General features: G+C 36.6%; 1 protein-coding gene across 1 annotated transcript in view; it reads left to right on the top strand.

Moving 5' to 3' along the window:
• The window catches only part of LOC111862048 (transferrin), a 48,884-nt gene that overhangs the window by 19,777 nt on the left and 4,848 nt on the right, over positions 1-24,259 (top strand). Inside the window, exons 2-12 of the mRNA XM_023847117.2 lie at positions 4,812-4,917; positions 6,040-6,170; positions 8,187-8,320; positions 12,454-12,598; positions 13,938-14,232; positions 15,784-15,938; positions 16,771-17,014; positions 19,780-19,931; positions 20,765-20,923; positions 21,454-21,549; positions 22,974-23,086. Coding sequence (XP_023702885.1) covers positions 4,812-4,917; positions 6,040-6,170; positions 8,187-8,320; positions 12,454-12,598; positions 13,938-14,232; positions 15,784-15,938; positions 16,771-17,014; positions 19,780-19,931; positions 20,765-20,923; positions 21,454-21,549; positions 22,974-23,086 — 1,730 coding nt within the window. The remainder of the gene's footprint in view (positions 1-4,811; positions 4,918-6,039; positions 6,171-8,186; positions 8,321-12,453; positions 12,599-13,937; positions 14,233-15,783; positions 15,939-16,770; positions 17,015-19,779; positions 19,932-20,764; positions 20,924-21,453; positions 21,550-22,973; positions 23,087-24,259) is intronic.

Below are 24,259 nucleotides of genomic sequence, written 5' to 3'. Positions count from 1 at the left end.
TAAACAGCTGCAAGCAGCACTTCGCTATTTCCAATTGGTATGCAGACCCCTGTCGCTTCTACTAAAACAAGGGGTGGTAGGTCTACATGGTTATGGGGAATGCCCTTTCTTACTGCAACGGCAGTCCCGCCCTTTCTGCCCGAGTGGCGGTCGTTTCTATAAAAGTCGTAATTTGGAATAAAGAACCTCTCATTAGGTTTCAGATGTGTCTCTGAAAACAGGGCCACGTCTACGTGTAGGTCTTGCAGCTGTTTACTGAGCTCATAGCGTTGCCTACCAATGCCGTTCGCATTAAATGCTATGACTTTGAGTGGCCTATGAACTCTAGTGGCCATTTTGTTTCATTAGGTTTAGAACAATTTTCGTAATGGCCATTATTTTTTCCTCCTCGGACACTGCACAACTGACCTCTGTCATAATCTGCTGTACTACGGTCACTACTCTCAACATATTGTCGAGAGATGGACTGTTTACATGAGTAGCCTGAGCTGACTGGCCTGCTTTTGTTCCTGTACAAGGACCGGGACGCTCGGTTTCGTGGTTTCTGGTGGAACTGCCACTGGAACTTGGCGAGTCTGAGGTCGCTGCTCCTGCGATATGCTGCCTCGGAGCGCCGCGGCGAAGGAGACTCCAGGGGTAACGATATTCGAGGAGAACACTTCCCGTTATGGTTTTGGGTGCCCTCTGCGAATTCTTCCTCTGCAGCTCTTCCTTCGCGTGTCTGCAGCCCCGATAGCTGGCCGGATGGGGCTTCTCTCCTTCCTTCAATTGGCAATTACAGCAAGCTGGAGTGGATGCAGCGTTCTCTTTCTGTGGACATTCTTTGTGCAGGTGGTCACCCCCGCACCACATACAACGGGGAGGTTGTTTGCAATTGGCCCAGACGTGGCCAAACTGTTGGCAGTTGTGACACTGCGTAAGGCCACTCTGTGCTCTACTATATGCCTCAACCCGGATGGAAATGTGGCAAAGGCTTTTTATTTTGAAAATTTCTTGCGATTTTGCCGTCCGGGATAGGATGATAAGGAAGAGTGGAAGGTTCCTTGATATCCTTTCTTCTGAAGGCGACCCGCGGGTGGTTGTCATCTGTTTGACGCTAACCACGTCAAATCCCAGGGCTACCAGTCCATCAGATATATCCTCCTCAGGGGTATTATGAGGGAGGTGACGGATTACAGCCAAAAATCAACTAAGAAACAATAACACAAGTATTTACTGCCTAAACAACATATCTGGTAGCGTATTCAATTCCAGCTTCTCCTCATTCTCTTTGAACTCACTGATAACATATTCAGGAACAAAATTAAAAGGTGTCATAATCTTTTTATTCTTCACCATCATCACGACCACCACAAACATCATCTGGCAGTCAATGAGTTATTTAATTGTTGACTTAGTCCAGCCCCATTTGTCCAATAATATCTTTGAAGGTCTTAGCCAGTTTTTTATTCATCAGGTTTGCAGACATCTCAGTAAAACGATACTTGCTTCCATTTGCTTCGTCTTTATGAATAAATTTTCAGACTTCTTTAAAATTGGGTGTGGTATCCTGACACCTATATAGGCATCCCTCTTTGGAGTAGTTAGTTGGTTAGTTAGTTAGTTATTGGAGAGGGTGGGTTTCCCCATGCACTGAGACCTGTATTGGTCCACTGTGCTTCCCTCTATGATTTCTACCAGTCTCTATATCCTACCGGTACTGGTGCTTACCATCAGTCCCGCCCAGCCAGCGAGTCCGGCTCTACTAGCTGAGAGGTATCTATAATGCTTCCCCCATCTACCAGAGGTATTAGAGATTGCTGTTGGGCGGGAAACGTCCGTTAATTTGGCTCAGTGACCTCCTTTGGAGATATGAGGTTATTTTACGTGCCGTAAAGCTACGACACGGGACCCACGGCTTAAAGTCCCTCCCGGAGGGCTTGATCCCTGAATTTTTCCGCCCTTAAAAATTCGACGACCTCTGCTGGGTATTTGAATCCGTGCTACGAGTCATGAGGTGGGAACGTTACCTCTAGACTACGGAGGCCGCTTCCTCTTTGGAGTATCTAGTGGAGACTGGTTGTGGTCTATTACCAGTACAGAGAAATAAATCCCATTTGTTCTGGGAACTGCCAGTCCTGTAAGAATTATAAATACATCTGAACAATACTTTAAAAGTATTAGCTTTTGGTATGTTATGCCATGTAGTCTGGTTGAGTTTCAGCAGGCTGCATGGCCTCAGACCCAAGAAGATAGTACTAAGCCACTTAAATAAATAGAGTAGATGAGCAGGAAAATACACAGTTACAAAGACAGGAGATTCCCAAGTTACAAATCCACCTTATTTGTAGTTTATGACTCTGTCAGTTATAAGACTGCATGACATTAATAATAAGATGATCAGTAAATCATGGATTTGAAACGATCTGAAAGTAAATGGCTCTGACTTAATGAAAGTACTGTGCCAGCATTTGCCCGAAGATATTGAGCTGGTCCCAGTTGGGACCAGATGTTTAATTTAAAGCTTTTACATAATTATGAGATTCATATTGTGACAAAATTTGAACTGACTTATGCAGAATTTGTTTTACACCCCATAAAAATTAATTTGAGTTTTGCCAAGGAAAATTGTTTCTTCTGGAGGGTGCAACAGTGGATTGCTGAGGTACTGTTCAAAACAGAGACCTATATTAAGAAAGAATCGGCCTGATTAGTATGATAAATTCGAAAATACTGAGTAGAAAATGTCCTTAGCTATCTTAAACATTCAGTGGGATAGTTGGCCAGTGGTTGCTACCACTCTCTTGGCACTCTTCGGGCCATCGTTTTTCAGACCTGCCCTGCCTTTGTGTAGCCATGTCATCTCAGAAAATTTAATTTATTTGTTTTTCATTATTTAATAATGCTGTTAGTAGCTCAGCATGTACAGCATCAAATGGGAGTACAATTACATTACACTGTATTACATCATGTTACATTACATTAAATTACTGAATAGTGAATTGGAAAGGACGTAAATGAATGTTGTCATGACATAATTTGTAGTACTGTCCCAGAATCAGCCTGAAGGGACTAAGGAAACTGCAAAGCACCACACTGAGGGTATCTAGTTCATGGTCCACCAGATTATCAAGCAGGGGGACTATTCCCTCAGTTGCAATATCTGGAGAACAGTACTTGAAGATGTCTGTGAAATTCTTACCTATTTGAAATCATATGATGAAGAGAGTGACTGTGATGAACTGATCATGAGTTGTGGGCCACATGTATTTATGCCTATAGAAAACTCAGTAAAAATAGAGATATTACTTGAGAAGATTTTGCAGATGACAAGGAAATTTACATCTGTTCTCAGCAGAGTCTATGATTCTCCCCTGATGAGATTAGGTAGTAGTTTTCATAGTAAAGAAGTAATGGAATCCTTCTAAAAATTTTAACTGTTCTAGTGTTCTTTTGTGCAACAAATTTAGTGTGTCATATGTTTGTGACATTTATTTGTGCTGTTATTCCTGTAGAATGCTGGGACAACTTGTAATTGATTTTAACTACATTTTCATTTCCTTTGAATAAATGGCAGTATAGTACTTTATGAGGAACCATGAATATTTTCTCCCATAGTCCTGCTAATTCTCTATTCAAAGACACCCTTCCATGTCACATTTGTTGCTACATAACATCAGTAGATGATAAAGCATTTTAAAATAACAGAATAACCAAGATTCTTATTTACCTCTTGATTCTACAGTTCTCAGAGAACCTCGGATCCTTTACAGCTGATGCCAGTTGTGTATTATTTGCCTTTTGCCTTTTATCTCTCATAAATCATTCTCTGCATGTTCCAGATAACTCAGTGTTTTCCCAGTTGTTTTCTACCTTCAAGCTTACTTTCATGTGTTTCCTTAACCACCACTCTTTGACATGCCTTAACCACTCTAGCCTTTTGCTCTTAGCATCTGCTACCAGATCAAGATTTTATATAATTCAACTTTCAACTTTATTTTCGTTCATAACTGAAGTGAATACAATTGGACATGTCAAGAAATAATAGCGAATACATCACATATTAAAGTCATAAAATTTACACAGTAATTTATCACTATAGTATAACAACCATCATAAGGATCATAACAATAAAAAATACATAAGACCAAAAGAAAAATGTCAGTAATATAAAACATGTAAACACAGTATTAAAAATTTGCAAATCAAAAGACAATCAACAAGCTAGTCATCAATTCAACATTAGTTGAAAAACTCTTGAAGAGAAAAGAAAGTGCTGCACAGCAAATAATTTTTTAGTTTCCTCTTAAAAACATTAAAATTTTTAACGTTTTTCAATTCAAGGGGAAGGCCATTAAATATTATAGTTCCCAGATTAATTTCACTTTTTTGCAATGATCTGTATTACAAAATTGGACATACAAATTGTGTTTATGTATGGTATTGTAGCTGTGAATGTCAGAATACTGAGTTGAATATACCTTATTCTTTATTATAAAGCATAAAATCTCAAATATATATAATGAGGTAGCAGTTTAAATCTTAAATTACCAAACATATTTCTACAGGATACTCTATTATTAACACCTTTAATCACCCTTAGACATTTTTTCTTTATTTTAAATACAGTTTTTGAGACCTTCTCTCAGTTCTTCATTTGTTCTGATTCCCCAGACTTCTTACTTGATTACTGGTCCATACACCTTCCCCAAAATAATCAACCTACAGTCCTTATTAATTCACAAAATCACATTCTATACAAGTTAGTTTCTAATGAAACAGGTACTAATATTTATGTAATACATACTTGATGAGATATGTCTTGTGTGCAGATCATATATGTGTAACAGAAAAATCAAACAACAAAAAGTATACCAAGTACTGCCCTCTTCTTGAGAAGTCTGGTAGCAAAGCAGCATGTGTAACTGGAAACAGTAGGTAAGAACTTTGGTTTGTGACCACAAAACAGTTCAATATAGAATATAATGCTGATAGTTGTCTTGTAAACGAAACCTTACAAGGAGACATTTTTAGCTCAATCATTCAGGCCTAGCCTTCCTTCTTGATACTTCCTTGCGCCATATAATATGACCGCTGTGGGAAGGCATGGTGATGATGTCTTGAAGATGATTGCTATATATTTTGTAGATTATAACACAAAAATATTTTGTTTTACTACCAGTACTTTTCTAGACCACAGGCTACAACAGACCTACTGGCCCATTGTTCAGAACTTGCGCTGCATATCATGTTGTCATCTGCCTTTCCACAGCACTTGTACTGTAGCCCTGTGTTATTTGCAGCCATATTCACTGCATATGATCATGAAGTGAAAGCCATAATACAGTTTAGAATTCTCTGGCCAAGCTTAGCTTCTTTTGGCTTTCCAGTCACCTCTGGCACCTGTAACCCACATGGCTATGGAGAAAATAGACCTAAAATTTTCTTTGTCAGTAAACTGATTAAGCTGATGAGGCAGGTTCTTCTATAATCTGATCATTGCAAGATATAAGACTGGTTTTCTGTTGCATTTAGTTCATAGATATATAAATAAATGGTGCAGCTAAGCAAAATACTTTATTTTAAAACCCTGATATTTCTTAGCTTCAATACAGAGGTGTAGCATGCCCATGTCATTCAGTTTTCTTGAATACTGTGGAACCTAAAGTTTAAATAAAATTTAAAGTTCAGTTCCTATCATGCTGAAAAGATATTGGGGCACCATTATGACAACCAACCAGTTAATGTTGTTTAGGGAATTAATTAATGCCTGTTCTAAGAATTATACACAACATATAAATGCATGGTATGTGAGAATTACAAAGTTTGTGAATGTTAATAGATGAGGAACATTTTGTAACTATTGTGCTTTAAAAGGATAAACAGGCTGTCAGTTCTCATATGGCCTATGGTACTAAACAATGCAACAGGAGGATTACTTATTTTAGAGATACTTATTTAAATAAATGTGATCCAGTATTATTTTCTGTACTTCAGTAACTGAATGTAAATGCAAATATTTACATCTTAATACTTCATTTTATTTTCTTTACATTGCAGACTTGATTGTCTGAGGAAGGTCCTGCAGGGAAGAGCAGATTTTGGTGTCTTTCAAGCAGAAGATATTGTTGTTGCTTCCAGTTACAAGAATCCTGATGTGCTAATAACCAATGAAATTAGAATGTTTGATAGTAAGTGTAGATTTAAATGTTTGGCATTAATGAGATAGAGAGAATTTCTCAATGAAGAATGACATAAACTGTAATTAAGTCTGTTCTTATGTGCAGTAGAGGGTCCAGCACTTATCATCCTATTTCTGATACTTCATATTCTTATATACTTAAAGATGTTTATATACAGAAATTTGTCTAAGAATTTTCTGAACAGCAGACTGTGCTGATCATAACAGCAGTACAGAAGTCTGAAACATGAAATCACATTATTAAATTTCCATGTTTTTGGTCAAATTTTGAATATCGGCTCTAAACTGTAACTTATATAACGTCTGTTCTGGATTTAACGTTCTCACAGTAGTGACTCTGAAATGCACTTTCTACTGGTTTGTAATGTTATGTAGCCTGGTAGAAGTTCACCAGTACTTTCTCCAGCTTCAGGGTTACTAGTTTATTGTTTGGCTTAATCTTGACCCCTCTAGAAGATATAGGTAGGGGCCAGTCTCCGATATATTGTTTCATATAAAAAATAGGTTGATGGATAATGTACAAAAAGTCAGTAATTGTATTATTATACCATTGTCATAAACTTTAAATCTAATTTACTTCTGAAACATTGTTGAATTCTACTGAACTACATGGCATTATATATGAGAAGATGAGACTCTGTGTGTAACATCTGTTCCACATGCTATGCAGCAAGGTCACTACTCATGCAAGACAGAGTGTTTTTCTTCAGGCAGACACATTATTGATCACCTTTAAAATAAAATAAGAGAAAGGTCATGCATCAGCCTAATTCTGTCATTACTGTTGGGAGTGAGTTCTGCTAACACATAAGAACAAAGCCTAAATTTACTAAAACCATAAAATTAAAGTAAAACTTTTCGTTCCATGATATTAAGAGAAAACATATCTAGAGACAAAGGGCAAACTGCCTGATTCCATGTACTCCAGCTTGTGTTTTCACATTGCTGTCCTATTCAGTATCAGACATATATCTTTCTGTTTGACTTTATAACTCTCATTACTCTCATTCCTATCTCTTTGATACTTGAAGATATTAGAATGAAGGACCTAAAGGTTTTGTTCATCACATCTGATAGGTACCAGAGGCTTCTTTCCCCAGCCATAAAGTAGCCAATTTTATAAGCTGACCATTCACTTGCATGTAATGCTGAGTTTAAGAATACATGGAATTACACCTCCACTTCTCTATTTATTTTCATGGTGTGGTGCTTTATTAAGTACTGGGTCAAATGTAACCATACTTTTTTATTACATCCAGCATTGATTTTATGATATTGAAGTCATACACTAACCCGAATGCAGTTTTGGATGGACTGTATTAACTCATGGCTTTGAATATGTATTCATTTTAAAATTTTCCTACAAGAGAATATAATCTTGGAAGCTAAAAAGTAAGTCACTGTGCCATGAAGTTGTATGGGGGAGTGGAGGTAATGCATTCTTAACCTGTGCACCTGAGAGGGGTGCTTTATCCCTGGGGAAAATGTCCACAGTATTGATTGGGCAGGAGGATGGGGGACCCAGAGNGCACCCGCGAGCCCGCCATGTTGGCATAAGAGCTTTATCCCTGGGGAAAATGTCCACAGTATTGATTGGGCAGGAGGATGGGGGACCCAGAGCTGATCTGATGCTGTGAAGAAGAGAAAAATCTGTATCTTTGCCATGAATTGAATCCTGATTCCCAGGCCATTAAACACTTAATTATTTGTTTATTCTTCCATTTATTGATTAATATATTATCAGTTTTTTATTCAGGCATTCATCCATTTACTGCCTGCTTTGCCATGGTATTAATATTAGACTATGCATTCATTATCAGAAGGAAATTAATTGTTATTTCCAGATTCAGGATTTTTCTTTTTGCACTTTCTCTCTCACATCATGAATTGAATAGAGCGCCAGTAGGAGGTCAGAGCTGTTTCATACATGTTAGAGGAGAGTACAAAACAGAATACAAAATATAAAACATGACAGTGTCTTAATGCATTAATGTTTCTTGCGTAGCTCCATTTGAATTTGAAGTGTATCCTGTTGTGAGGAAGAGTTCAAACATCACCAGAATATCACAGCTACAAGGGAAGAAGTTCTGTCATCCAGGTTATGGTTATGAGCCACAATGGACTAAAGTTATTTCAGAGGTAGATACATTTCAGTTGGATTTGTACAAAGAATGTGAACAATATAACACAATATAACAGCTTATAAATATATGCAGGAAGTTCAGGACTTCAAATATCATCTTCTCACATAAAACATTTGGCCTTACAAATTATGTGTTCTTGTCAGTTTTACTTAGAAAATAAATATCTGTGTGTAAAGAACCAATTTATTCTTAACAAAGATAATTTGAGGTTGGCATTTCTGACACACTATAGATTCATGTTCTTTTGGTGCCTGGTTTCATCTCAAACAGAATACAGATTATCCTTTCTGAAGATATTTATGGTTTTTCTCAGTCCCTCCAGAGAAATGTCGCGATAATAGCTCAATTAGACTACAGCTGATTCCTTCCAAATACTTTTCAGTTCTACTGTCATCCTATTGTCATATGATTGAGACTGTAGACAGGTTTTGGATTAGCAATCAGATCTATTGCACACTTTTACATACAGTTTGTACGTAGTTACAGGTAACTACAGTTCTATCACTAATTCACACACTCTACAGTTTACTACAGCACATACTGAGTCTCCTCAGCCTGTTGGGTCTTCACTGGTTTTCTAGTAATGGTTTCCAAAGATGGACATTCCCCTTCCTCTGGGTTCCAGAAGTGTTCCTGTGCCTCAGCTACCAGCTTCTAACAGCAATAGATGAGGACTGAACTGCAGCAGTCCTCTAACTCACTCACCAACCAACTCACTCCACTCCACTAACTCCCACGTTGGTGACCATCTCATACCAACCTCTTACTCTTCTCACTGCTGTCTCAAGACTCAAGTGTCTCCTCTAAGTCAAAGTTACTTTACAACTGGAGGTTTTTACCACAAATCAGTTCATCTTGGCATCAAACCCATTGAGACTCACGACCAGAGATTTATTTTTCAACTGAACCTTTGTGGTACACTCCTCTAATGGCAGCTGGCCCTCATCATATAGCCTCGGCACGGACAGCACAGAGAACTCTGCCCCCAACAGCTTTTCTGTTGTTGCATTCATGTCTGTTGCGGCCATTACCTACAATGGCTGTTGTTTACAGGGCCATTACCTAGCAACAGCTGTTGTATGGCTGCTTATTTCGTAGCCATTACCTAGTAGTGGACTACATGCCACATTATATAGTCTACCTGCTGACAGCATCATCAAGAAAACAAAAGAAACGTATCTTTCTCATTGTGTTTCAGCCAGCCCAACACCAGATGAAACTATGTATATGGTTCTAGTCATAATATTTCCAGATTTTATTTCTAAATTCAAGTAGATGAAATTAGGCATATTATTTCAGGAACAAATTGTACTATATCCATATTTATTTTTGATTTCTTTAAGGATTTCAAAGAGCACAGTTCTGTTTCTTCTGAACCACAAATTATACAGATGTAAGCAAATAAATTAACCCCACAATATTGTATTGTCTATAACCGCTGCTGGGTAATGGTCTGAAAGCAATGATAAGCATCTGCAAGAGTTAGACTGCACACAATAAATTACTATTGGAATCGGTGTTTTCTACTTCATCCATGGAAAGTGAGTATAAGGAAGACAATTGGAGGGACCTAGTTGTCAAAAGTCAGGCTGTGAAGAGAAGAGTAGGAGGTTGGTGTGAAATAACCACCAGCCTGGGAGTAGTCTTTCGAAAGCTCAGTTCTGCATGGGAGGTTGTGAAGATAGGATTTGAGCGTGGGAGGCTGAAGAATCTCCACTCTTAGAAGCCGTTACTAGGGAATAGCTGATGACACAGCAGACTGGATAAGGGCTTAGCAGGTGCCGTGGTGATTTGTGAATTGTGGAGATTGGCAACAGTGCTTTAATTACTTGTAGTTCTGAGTGGTGTGTCTAAATGGTCAATAAATCCATTCACCAATCCATGCCCAGTATCTAGTCACACATAAATCCTGACAATATTTTAAATGGTTCCCTCATTGAAATCTTGTCTTAAAATTGCATGTGCCTTTCTGTCTATACATGTCTATCATATATAGGATTCAGACATCAGTTTAACAGACACTAATCACCCAGTCTTAATAAAATTTAGTATACATGTAAAGGGCATACCATTGGAGAATAACCCACAGCCCTGCTTTCTAATTCACTGTCATCAACAATTAAAATATGGCTGATTTGCGAACTTCTCTGATGGGAACAACACATCAATATGAAAGGATTCTTGAAGTTCTGAAATAAGTTTTACTGGATAACTTTGACTGTATCAGAGAATGATTGGAATATAAAACTTCTATCTCCATTCTTACATTCAGAAAGTAACACAGAAATATAATAGTTATTGAATAAGAGAACTATTCTCTGCATGGCTAGCTCAAGAACAGCATCAATTACTGGCCTTTTGTTTGGGAAAGGAAGGATTCTCAAACCTTATTTACCAACATATGATAACCCAGTAATAATGGGAGTGGGACACTTGTGAGGATGCAAACAGATGTACTGTGGTCAACATAGTATTTCATTAGGGTCTGAGGAAAATTGTTTAACTTTACCAAGTCCTCAAAACACAAGTTATTCTAAATGAACTCGAAAACTGAATTGTATAAATACAAAGACTGTAAGATGACCATTTCTATGGCCTGTTTTCTTCTATATGTATGGAGTTATTTGCATATTTTCTTCAGATGAAATACATTCTGATTACAATATGTCAGATTTACTCCAGTAGAACCTTAAAATATGCTTTTCTGACTACAAAAAGATGCCTTTATTAGCTCTGATATACCTGACTGGGAATATTGTACAGTGTTTGATTAATCTTCAGTTGACTTCGTAATGTGACATTCTACACATCAGTGAAACACTGTTAACCAGTATAACATCTGATCTGCTAAGAAGTAGTGTGAACCTTAAGTTCCACAGTGATTAGAGGTTCAGATTTCATTGAAAAGTAATTTCTTTCCTTTTGAAAGGCCTAAGTGAGTAAAAGGAAGAGTTTTAAAGCATATGAAATATTTTAGTTGTTTGCATCTGTTCATTTTTTCAGTTACTTTCAAGTAAATCTGTTTAATTTTATTTTTTATTCTGATTTAAGAATTGTTTTATTTGGCAATAATATTCTTTGCATATACCAGCATTATAAATATTTGCAACTTTCATATATATTCAGTAAGTTCACTTTTATGCAGAATATCCATGGTCTTGAAAACAACAACATGAAGAAAATATGCATCAAACTATTAATCTTACTAAAGGTTTCATATTATTGTGCTGTATTTTTATTCTTTTCTGAAGTTACTTATATGTATTCAGACTTTCATTTTAAGAATACCGCCAGTTTGAGACAATTGGAATGGAAGTGACATGTTATTTGCATATTTTATTTAGGTCTTTAAATAGCAAATATAATTACAGTTCATTAATTAACAGTGTCATTGTGTCTGAGTACAAATGAATGAACACAATGAAACTAACAGGCACTTACACATTGTTGTGAAATATGTTATAAGTGCTTATAGGTTTCATTCATATATGACTTTTATGTATGACAACATATGTCAAGATTATATACAAACATTTTAACATATTTTCAACCAGTAAACATTCATGCTTGTAAAAAGGATTTCAGAGGTCCACTGACATCCTTTGTAATAACACTTAACTAGATACATCACAGTTACCTATTTCTGTCATTCATCTGACAAGCAGAAATGTTTCTGAAGAAAGCAGTCTTCTGGGATTTGGCACCGTGTATATGTGGTGTTAACCAACGTTTCGGAGGAACGTATCGCCTCCATCTTCATGGTAGAAGGAAAAAATATAAGAAATTCGCAAGCGAAGAGACTGGTCTGCTTTTACTGGTTCTCACGGTCACTTCGCTTGCAGATTTCTTATATTTTTTCCTTCTACCCTCAAGATGGAGGCGATACATTCCTCCAAAGTGTCGGTTAACACCACATATACACGGTGCCAAATCCAAGAAGACTGCTTTCTTCATAGTCACCGCCGTGAAAGCCTCAAATCTTACACAGAAATGTTTCTATTTAAGCCACTCTCCCTACAGTTTTCAGTGGGATTGAATATGTCTTAATATGTATTTGTATCTAATCTAGTCTCATTAAATTTATCTGCAATGTTAATAGCTTTCCATTCTCAACCAATTTTGTTATAGTACTTCGAAGCTCGGGTTGTAACACCAATATGTGATACAGATGTGACTGCTGCTGAGAATATTTTCAAGTCGTCATCTCAGTTCTTTAAGGCTACTTGCAAGGCTGGGCCTTGGGTTCCAGATCATAAATTGGGCACAAAGCTGAGTATGTCAAACACAATTAGACATTTGTAGGGCCAACAAGATTTTGATCTTAATTCACAATTCTATAAATATGAAAGTGACTTTTGTTTCATCTAAAAAGTTGTTCCTTAATTTTCTACCCCCCAAGATTTATCCATCAGTAATCTTTGTGAGTATTGCCATAATAGCATTTGAATTTCCAAATTCTTGGAGCAAAGCACAGAAACTGTTTCAGTTTTGGCCAGTAGTACAGTTATTACATGATATTATTTACTTATCATAATTGGTGAAGCTTTTTTCCTGTTTCAAATGTTATTTTCATTAGATTCTTAGCACTCTCAGTCCCATACGCACTAACATAACCTTTGTCTTAATACCTCAAACCATGTACAATAAATTTCCACCACATAGTTCTTCTATTAAGAAAGCAGTCTTCTGGGATTTGGCGCCATGTATATGTGGTGTTAACCGACGTTTCGGAGGAACGTATCGTCCCCATCTTCAGGGTTGAAGAAAAAGTATAGGTAAATCTGCAAGCGACAACANCCCAGAAGACTGCTTTCTTCATAGTCACCGCCGTGAAAGCTTCAAATCTTACACAGTTCTTCTATTCTTTGAAATTTGTTTCTCAAGAATTTGAAGAATAAACAATGTGCTAACCTTTATAATATAGAAGACGATTGAAAGTCCTATGGTCAAATTGTAGGGGGTTGTTAAAAACTCCCCAAAAAACGCTTAGAATTTTTTCAAAAGAAGAAAAACTGTGATCATGAATATACAATATACACAGTGGTTCAAAGTCCTAAGGTAAAGGTAAATTTATCCCTGTGCTTAAGTAATTAAGGACTAGGCCATGAAGACATACGGGACAGTGGATATATAGATCACACTTTCTTGACCTTGGCACTAGTTGGAATTAAGTGGTCAGCTTCACGCCCTGGCCACTTTTCCCTTGGTACCCACTGGATAGGAGGCTTGGTGGGCCTCAGAGCCATTCTGGACAAAGTAGAGAAGTGAAAATTCTTGACCCTACTGGGTCCGACTCCTCAGTCGTCCAGCTCATAGCTAGTCATTATACTGACTACACTATCCCAGCTCACTGTTCGAAGTCCTATGGCCAGAAAATGTAAATAAATTTTGTGGGATCTGTCAGGCAGATGTTCAGATTTCATATTAATATAATATATTGATATGCCCCTAGCTATGTAGCTTGTGCTGGTGGGTCATCCAGTTGGGAGTATGCCAGTAATACCCAAACAGCAAGAATAATTTAAAATGATATTATAATCTGATGTGCCTTTGCTTCATTAGACAGCTGTAATTATGATTTCAGTAATGACACTCTTCTTAATGTTCTATAGTGCAAACATACTCCAACCTGTGTAAGTTATGTGACAACCCAATGGATTGCTCAATGAATGACAAGTACTGGGGACCAGTTGGAGCCCTGTACTGCCTGACAGATGGTGCTGGTGATGTCGCATGGGCAAGGCTGCTAGATATTGAGTACCACTTTGGAATTAATGGTGGAGAACCAGTTCATGCACCAGCAGAAGAATACAGCTTCCTATGTGCAGATGACAGGCTGGTTCCTCTGAATAATCCAGAGAATTGTGCCTGGCTGTCACGACCCTGGGCAGCTGTTATTGCAAGAAGGTGTGATACAATAGAAAATGAATATTGAATAAAATGCTGCTTGAAACACACCAGTAATAGACATGCCCAAATTTGAAATTACAGACTAATGAAACAATACTTCATACCATATGATTTTGGCAACCATCATCATATTGCCACATGTTAATGACTAGACAAGGGGGTTTGGATTGATGATTGGATTTATCGAACACTTATAACTCATAACTACAAATAACTATAATAGTCTCATAGATCTATGCACCCTACAAATTACTACTCCAAGCATTACAGGTTCTGTGTCTTCACTAGGCATTGTTAGGTAATGGTTCCCTACAGTGAGGATTCTTCTGCTCTTGTGCTCACATCATTGCAGCTGGCTACCAACAGTCAACTAACTCATGACAGCAACTGCCCCAGTTGCCTTGATGACTGTCACTACATAGCCTTAGCACAGACCTTACAGAAAACATTGTCTGCAAAAGATTCTTTATTGTCACAGACAGTTACTTGCATAGTGATGACTTCCTTGTTTATCATACTGTTCCCATGAAACAGAGCTACTGCTCTGCTACTAGCAGAGCCGTAGCTGGGCACTGACCTTGATATTTGTTGTGTTGTGACAGTTAATAAAGAAGTTGTATATTTTAACACAACAGGATGCATGAAATGAAAATAGACAATGTTTAAGCAATCATGTCACAATATTCTATTATTTATGAAACTCTTCTGGTATTTTCATGTCTGTCACCATCCATTACTCTTAGCAGTTGACAACATTAGTAATTTACAACAGTGTAAGATTTTTATATGTGTGAACACACTGCAGCAAACAGATATCTTTAAATGATATATGTAGTAGAGTTAAGAAACTTTCATGAACTTTTGCTCATTTGAGATTACCTGACAGAACAAGGTGGTCAGTGGTAATGCTCTAGACTTGTACTGGGAAGCTCTTGTTTTGATTCTGAAAGTAACAAAGTAATTCAAGGCAATAGCATTGTGGCTTAACCATGCATTTTACTATGTCCATTAAATGACTGAGATGTTGACAGGAGGGAAGTCTTCCTACCACATATTTTGTCAGTGCCCAGCTTTGGCTGGGCATAGAATGAAAAACTTAGGTTCTGAATGGATGAAGCCAATAGATATTAGCAGGGTCTCAGTCAGACAGATTATGGTCTTAGCACTGGGAATAGGGAACTTTTGAAGTACTGTAATGAAAACAGGTGCATAATGGAGCCAGTGTTGGTCTGAATGCTTGGGGTGACCAGAGGTGGCCCCCTGCCATTTGTTACTCAATATCCATTAAATTAATTCAACTTTAAAAATGTTTTATATAAATGAATTTCTTCTTCCTCCTTAGAAATGGGTCAAAAAATTGTCTCTGATAATGTCTCCTCCACAACTGAATGTATGCCATAAACAACAGAATTTCATTTCTCCTGTATTATACCATTCTGCTGTAATATTTGAGGAAGAGTGTGGATGTTTATTAGTTTCTGATAAGTAAAACTGAGAACTTCATGAGTAGGAAATATGTACTACACAAATGTACTCATATATTTACAGGGAAGCCGCTGAAAGTGTACAGAAAATATTGTCATCTTTGAAGACTGCAGAGCGTTTAACATGGCAATGGGCTCTGGAAGAGCTACTGGAAATACATGCGCAGACCATTGTACCTGTGGATTCAATGATGGTTCCTGATGACTATTTACAGAAAGGTAAATTTCAAATTTCATATTTATTTTGCATTCTACAAATCCATATTAGGAAACCTGTTGGTTACAGAGCAAGTCATACATCTTACACTAAATGTGGAATTAGTTGTCAGTTCCAAATCTTTTTTAATAGACGAACGATAAAAATGCTATGGCATTTGGACCCATTGCTAGGCAATGACTGCAAAATTAACAACTATACAACAGCCATTGCTAAATAATGGCTCTGTAAACAACGGCCATTGCTAGGCAGTTGCTGAGTAGTGATCACGTGGGAACTCCAACAGACATGAATGGAACAACTGCACAGCAACATAGGAACGGTGTTTTCTGCACAGTCCGCGCTGAGATGTTATAAGCAGGACAAGTCAGTCAGGTCAATGGTTAAGCATAAGATAGGCATAAAACATCTGTATTGCAAAGTATCAAAATGCATAGGCAATGGAACTACCACAGCTTTTAAATGCCGTTGACAGTAAAAGGGAAGTAGCAACTATTAGAAGCTGAAGTGCAGTAAGCTATGCATTCTTGGCATTTACCAGATCAGCAGAATTTTGTAAAGAAGGCTTTGGTGACCCAGTAGGATATATGTCAGTACTTATGATTACTTTGTGTGGCTGAGCCAAATAGGTGTCTCGTAGTCACTCTCAAAGAGGTTTCTATTGAATCTCCCTTACAGTTTCTTTGTGTGAGTTCTATTTAATACTGATCACTTCTTATATTCAAATGTATATTCATACAAGTTAAACAAGAAGTTTAATATACATAGGTAATACCTGTTGGTTTTCCGATTTATTAATTGCTCATTATGACAACGAATTCTTCTTTTATTTAGCTCCTGGTTTCTTGAGTGCCAACAGCTTAACGCATTGTGAACCAACTGGCAAAATACGAATCTGCACCAAAAATAGTTCAGAGTTGAATAAATGTGATCTGTTAAAAAGAGCAGCCAAATCTTATGGGATAGAACCTCAGCTGGAATGTATTGCAACTCAAATGGAATCCTGCATGAAAGCAGTACAAGCAGATGCTGCAGACGTGGTGACAACTCAACCAGATGATCTATATGTTGGTTACAGGTATACCATTGTGATAGGCTTGGCAAAATTCCATGTCTTTCTTCTCACAACATATTGTAATGAATCTGATCAATGTGTTGCCAGGCAACGGCTCTGTAAACACAGTACAACCACAACAATAGAGGAAGGTGTGTTTTTTGTTTTGTAGATCCAACCAGTGCGCCAACAGACTGGCTGGATAGCGATGACATGATATGTGTTTATTGTAGGTCCATGTCTGTTCCATGGCTACATAAGTAAATGACAATTGTTCAGAACAGTTACAAGTTATGAGCTACGAATCGTAGTAGAAGCAAAAGTATGTGAACAATCAAGCAAGTCAGTTCTTAGTAGGAGATAGCCATAAGAACACATAAGAAACATAAGACTAAATAAAGCTGAATCAGCATTCACCCAACATATACTAAATAAATAACACCAGTATGGACCAATGACAATAATCATAGAAATGATTGAGAAAGCCATAAAGGAGGCATCATGAATATAAAAGATTTTCATATACTATATCATTTTAATAAGCTCAATAAATTAATAGAAGAACAAAAACACACAAAGGAAAGTAATAACCAATGTAACATGTTCAACCTCATAATACAACATCAGAACACGTCCACATTAATGTCACAAACTCAGGAAGTATAAATTGCGCGACACAGTACATACTAGAACAGTAAAAACAACACAGCATGCTATGAACAAACATAGGATGACAACAAGGTAGGACCAAAAACAACAAACTCCTTAATATATACATATAAAATAGGATTTTTAAAATAATACAATACCCATAATATATTTGCAGAACTACCTTCCCAAGAAAGACAGGCAGCACAAGTTTGGCCCTGTCAAGAAAAACGAAAGGATAAGGGACATGAACCAATTCGGTTAAAGAATTTTAACTTCAATAACAAAAAGGTTTTAAAAAAACTTTAATGCATCAAGGACAGTTGCTGTAGTTGTAAGAAATTTGGATTTTGTATAAAGTATATATTACAAATATTGTATATTTATGTAATTTAAAAATCAAAACACGCAATGTAATAGTAGTTTATAAAAGTATTAATGTTCCCTCATGGTGGTCTATAGGGACCGAAATGTGTTAGAGTGCTAAAAGGCGAAGTAGTAAAAGCTTCAACAGTCACACTGGACAGAATTGTTTTATCATTTGTAATATTGTTAATGTGACGGACCAGAATGAAACAAATCAAAATAATAATCTTACCTGATATTTGTGAGTTAACTCTTTCTATGCCGAATTTTATCTAGAGCTTGTTTTGTTTGTATGTTTTATATTATTTACTATATCGCAATTGGTTTAATCAAGAAAAGGGAGAAGAATTAATATTTTGCTGACATGTGAAACACCAAAGTTATTCAGAGTAGGAGTGCTTGATACTCTGGAATGAAATCATATTTGTAATATGGAACGAGTTAAAGTATAAATACAGTTATAGTGATTTGCTCAGTGGGGGGTGGAGTCCAACTGGGTTCACTCGGCATAGCAGCCACTGATTTGCCTATTGTAGCCTGGCCTGCATGATTATGATGATGGAGAATTTGGTGGAATGAAGATTGGCAGGGGAAACCGAAGTACTCGGAGAAAACCCGCCCCAGCACCACTTTGTCCACCACAAATCCCACTTGACCAGACCCGGGATCGAACCTGGGCCACCACGGTGGGAAGCCAGCGACTAACCACTTGAGCTATGGTGCGGCCCAGTTATAGGGATAGTTGAAATAATATGTTGTGAAGTAACACTCTTTTACTCAAGCATCTTATATCCTCACACATTCCTCCATTTTCACATGTGTGGTATGAGCATTGATATGTTGGTTAGCATCCAAGGAGTAAAACAGACACAGTCACCTGTTACTAAAATGATTTTCAACACTCAGCAGGCTGGAATTGCATTAAGACTCTAGACATGTATTTTTGATGTACAGAGTTTGAATGTTAGGTTACTGGCTATTAATTGAGTTTTTTGTGGCCTTCCTTGGTGTCTCCCTGAGAATTGTAGGATAGGGCATACCTTGAAGTAGGCTGTTACTGGCTATTATTTGTTACTTTTTGGGAGGATTGTAATTTGGGTTCTTTATTTTTTTATAATAAGTTATCTGCAATTTACTTCTTGTATTTATAAAATTTTCACTACCTACCTTTCATGGTCATCTTCCAATATTGTTCAGTGCTGTATATAATAGCAGTTTAAAACGGCATTGTTAAATTACATAAGAATGATGATGCTCAATACCATAACTCACAAAGGACCCAGTCATTTATCAAAAATTATTAAATACTTCCAGGATCTACTTGAATAATATGAGCACATTGACCACTTGAAACTTAAAATTAATTATGGAAATTTTTAATGAGCAGTTTTCATTCAAACCAACTGTATCATGTTTTTAAAATCTGTATTAACAGTACTCCATACATAATCACATGAAGTAATAATTCGTTTCTCTGTGACATGATATAAAAGATTACTGCCCCCAAAACTCATTCAGAATACTTGGTGTGAAGAGATATGTACATAGTAGCTCTTAATTACAGATTCAAAATTAAACACTTATTACAGATAAACCATTGCATATTTAGAAATAAAAAATGAAAGAATATTTGCACATCCAAGCTGCTGTGTGTTTGCAGTCATCTCTGGTGTTACATGCAGTAATATTTAGCCTCAGTAATTTCAATTTTTTCCCCATTCTGGTTCTATACATGTCTTTCCAGTTATATTTATATTTCCATTGTCTTATTTCAGAGAATTTGGTCTGAGGCCATTATTATATGAGTACACAAAGAACTTTAAAAGTATTCATAGATTTGCAGCAGTAGTACAAATGAATTCAACAATAAAGCACATTAATGATCTAAAGGGCAAAAGGGCATGTTTCTCTGTTTATAATGGAGCTGGTGAGTAAGAAAAATCTCAACTTTTCAGACTATGATTAATGCATAGCAGTTTATTCTTAACTCCTTCATGACTAGTTAGGAAACTTCTTAGTAAAAATAGACGTGAACAAAATTGTTCAGTGTTCAGTTGTGCCTGTTTGTATACTAGTGAGTGAAATGGCCAAATGGCAGAGGCCCTTAGAGTTAGATGTGTTGATTGAGATATGCAGTAATAAAAGCAGTGGTGACTGCAGTCACATAACAGATGACTATCAAGGCATTGGTGGAAGAAATTGGGAGAGCAGAATGCATTGGTTTATGCAGGGTTCAGAGGGGCCAGGCCTCATCAACATGTAATACCTCAATATATAAAAAATAGTTTTATTAATTTAAATTTTGTTTTCAGTTAGCATGGCACAATAGTAGTTTAATAGATTTATAATTTGTTTACATTTTGTGCAGCAAGCACACAGCAAGCTTCTGCGGCCTTCTTGCATGTCTTATTCTTCAGCTCTAAATGCAAAGTGAAATGTTCCTCTGGAATGTCAGGCTACCTTCAGACTACATGATATTACAACCCAGAAGACTATTCTCTTCATGAGAACTTGAAATTTAAAGGCATCATTTTTGTCATAATGCTGCCTTTAAATTTAGTGCAGAAACTAAAAATCTGAATTACGATTAGGAATGTCCTTAATCTTGAAGTTCACGTGGAATAATGTGTGATATTTATTTATCTACATCATGATCTTGTTCCTTTTTCTTGAAACATTATTAATTTCACATGAGTTGGACTTGGTCACTTCTGAAACTGATTTAAATTTAAGTATGTATCTGGAATTTTTGTGTTGTAGGTTGGAATTCCATATTTAGTGTTCTTAGGAATAAGACCTTTGTTTGTCCCACCTGCTCCAGCACTACAGCATTAGGAGAATTCTTCTCAGCAAGTTGTGTGCCTGGTATCAACAAATCTCAGAACTTCCCTTCAAACTTGAAAGCCTTGTGTGAAAATAGTAAGTTTGCACAATTAAACTGGATAATGCAGTGTAATACAGTATGCCAAATTTACTGTTCATAACTAGTGGTAATATTTTGTTTGTTTTGAATGAAGTGTGCATATTTACTGGGAATATATTTCTTGAAGAAAGCAGTCTTCTGGGATTTGGCACCGTGTATATGTGGTGTTAATGGTGCCAAATCCCAGAAGACTGCTTTCTTCATAGTCACCGTTGTGAAAGCCTCAAATCTTACACAATATATTTCTTAATTGTATCCATGGTGCAGCTACATGTAACAACCCAATACAGACTATTCTGTCACATCAGCTAGTAGCACCAGGGAGGCAGTAAAGATTTATGAATTCCAAGTATGTCCAGAGCTTAAATTTGAATAGTGAAAGATTCTTCAACTTAAAATAAAAGACTTTCAGTGCATTATAATTATGAGTCAACTATTTTTTGTGCAAAGACTACACACAGCAATTCCATATATGATGCTAGGAATAAAAATGATGACTAAGAACTCTCCTTATATTATTTTCTAGATCTCTACAGTGGTGAATCTGGTGCATTTCGGTGCCTGGCAGGTGGTAAGGGTGAAGTGGCTTTCATTGAACTAAACACAATAAAAGAAAATACAGGTATTTCCAAAAGTGAAATTTCTTACCTGTCATATATCTGTTAGATTTCTACTTGATCTTAATAGTGGTGCAACTTTTTAACAACTAAACAACTAGGTGCTTAGCATGGACAATTTGTTGATATACTGGCAGTTAAAATACTCTCATGGTAGATTTCTGTAGTTAATATAAATTACATTTTGTGTATTTGGAATAAGTTTAAAGTTTCTCAGATGGATATTCTCTATGTGTAATTCCAAATAATAATACAATAACACATAAATAAATGATTGAAGATTTCTTTACTGGAATTTGCTGAAATAAGAATTTGGTGTAATGTTAGATTACTATGCAAGTTCAGATTATTAGGTTAGTACCAGTAACTACTTACTTCAGAAAGAGTACCATACATATAGCCAAAAAATTACACTGTGTGTGTGCCAAAATTTAACTTTGTGACAATAAATTTCGTTTGTGTCACTTCACTGATAAATCTCCCATTACTCAACACCACAATTTTACAATCCAAGAATGACAGATTTCAGTTTCAAGTAAGCATACTGGTGATGGCTTCATAAGGATTCTTTGATTGAAAATTACAAGATAGCCTGTCAAAGAAAGACTTATTTTCTGTTGTTACTAATGAATCATCCACAAGCCCCGTGATATTAAAAAAATCTATTCAACATCACTGAAACTACCATTGGATTCCATGTTGAGTCAGCTTAGTTCAAGTCATATTACAACAACCTGTCACTCAAAGGTCTGCTATGAATAAATAAATAACATATAAAATTAATTCTTAAAATGTTGCTTGTTTATCTCAAGATATTCTGATACTGGCATTCACAGACAATATAAAAATTTGACATCAAATCTGGGCAGTCACAATTTACCAGAGAAAATAGCAAACTAAATTATTACAAGTCTGAAAACAATTTGAAGTCATTTTCCCCTTCCCCCCATATTTCTGTTTAGCAAGGAGTTACATAGTTAATAATTGTCCCATAACTGGATATGTACAATCCGCGAGACAGTGGAGATCTTTCAGTTGATAAATCACGGTGATATTTGTAACAGTTTCACATGTTGCCACATGTCTACTCCATCTACTTTTGTTCCTTTGTAAATGTTACTATAACTAGTAAAGCGAAGTCTATATGAGTAGTGATCTATAAGACTGATTTTCCTTAGAGTTGCTCCTGTTTGCCATAACAGCAGGAAAAGTTTTCTTTGAAGTTTTATTGAGGTGATGTTAATCACAAGTTTGACTATGGGATAATAAAGCTGTTAAATCTGTAGACACACATTAATTAATGCCAAAGAATGGTCAGTCTTGGCTCATGGTATCTCAGGCATTTGGAGTTTTATCTTGGAATTGAATGATGGATAAGTTAATCACGGGGTTGTTGCTAAATATCTGATATCTATATTACTGTTCTCAGATGGAGCCAATAGTGAACCATGGGCCGTGGATCTGAAATCTAACCATTTCAGAGCCCTCTGCCTTGATGATCAGAGCGAAGAATGCTATCTTAGCTGGGCAACCCCAGGACAAGTAAGAATTATTTTAGTTCCTAGGTGAAAGGCAAATTGTGATGTTTTTCTATATGTATGCTGTTATCTGTTATAATATAATTTCCAGAAATTATTGGAGAAGTTGGATTTGAATAAGAAACTAGATTCTATCTTCTTCTTGCTGTGGAAAGCATCTCAGTACAATGCACAGAACATGGACCAAAGCGCTCAGTACTGTTAGTTGAATTATTGTAGGTATGATTATTATTTATTTACCTTTTTGGACAGAACCAAGTAACGTGCACACAGCATTTGGGCAACTGCCACTTCTGTCCCCTTAAATTCTTGAATGAAAGCTCAATTTATCTGATGACTACAGCATAAATTGGTTACCTTCTGTTTACTATTTGTCACTTCCTCTCCCAGAACTGAGTGTTTCATTGAGACTGTGATTTCAGGCCATGGGCATAACTGCTGAATGCATTGAAAAATATATTGCTGTTGTGTGAAAGTGACTACACCATGGGTTCTGGTAGGAAATGGACTTATTTGGCACTAGTTCCTTTTATTCATAACTGTCTGCAAGAATTTAGTGGGTTGCAGTTGGCCATTCTACTCCTCCTGCTTGCTTCTTTCTCTAGCACTTGACCTTCACTATCTTCATCATCTTCACTGTTGTACCAAGGTAACTGGCTAATTAGGAGTGGCCTCAAACCAGAACCAGAACAATGGACTTGCTTGACATGTTGCTTTATATAGCCTCACAGTGAACCACATAGAAAACATGATTCTCAACAGTAACTTTAACTACTGTGTAAATTTGTCTGTTGATCACAACTATTCTACATTTCCAGTAAATAACTGATAGGCTCGAATGTTGATAAAATCATTTAGTTTATTAAGATGTTATTTATTGGTGCATGTTTCAGGCATTTATAAACAGTTAAATGCATCTACCTTCATTATTGGGCTGTGTCACAATGGATCCATTGCTATTAGTCTTGTCATGCACAAGTTTTTACATAGGATTGTGGTATTTAAATATATTGAAAAACTTATGTAATGTTGTGTTGTGGTCTACCCGTGCTGGAGTTGGATATGATGGATCAGTCAAGCGCAGTTGGATAAACCATCATACAGTGGTGATGAGAATCTGCTGGAAGTAAAGCTTGAAACAAGGTGTTTAGTACCCTTCACACAAAAAGATATACAA

Source organism: Cryptotermes secundus, unplaced genomic scaffold (genome assembly GCF_002891405.2).
Source record: "Cryptotermes secundus unplaced genomic scaffold, Csec_1.0 scaffold181, whole genome shotgun sequence".
NCBI classification, from domain to species: Eukaryota; Metazoa; Arthropoda; class Insecta; order Blattodea; family Kalotermitidae; genus Cryptotermes; species Cryptotermes secundus.
The sequence above is the reverse complement of the archived record's forward strand: the minus strand, read 5'-3'. Positions and strand labels throughout refer to the sequence as shown.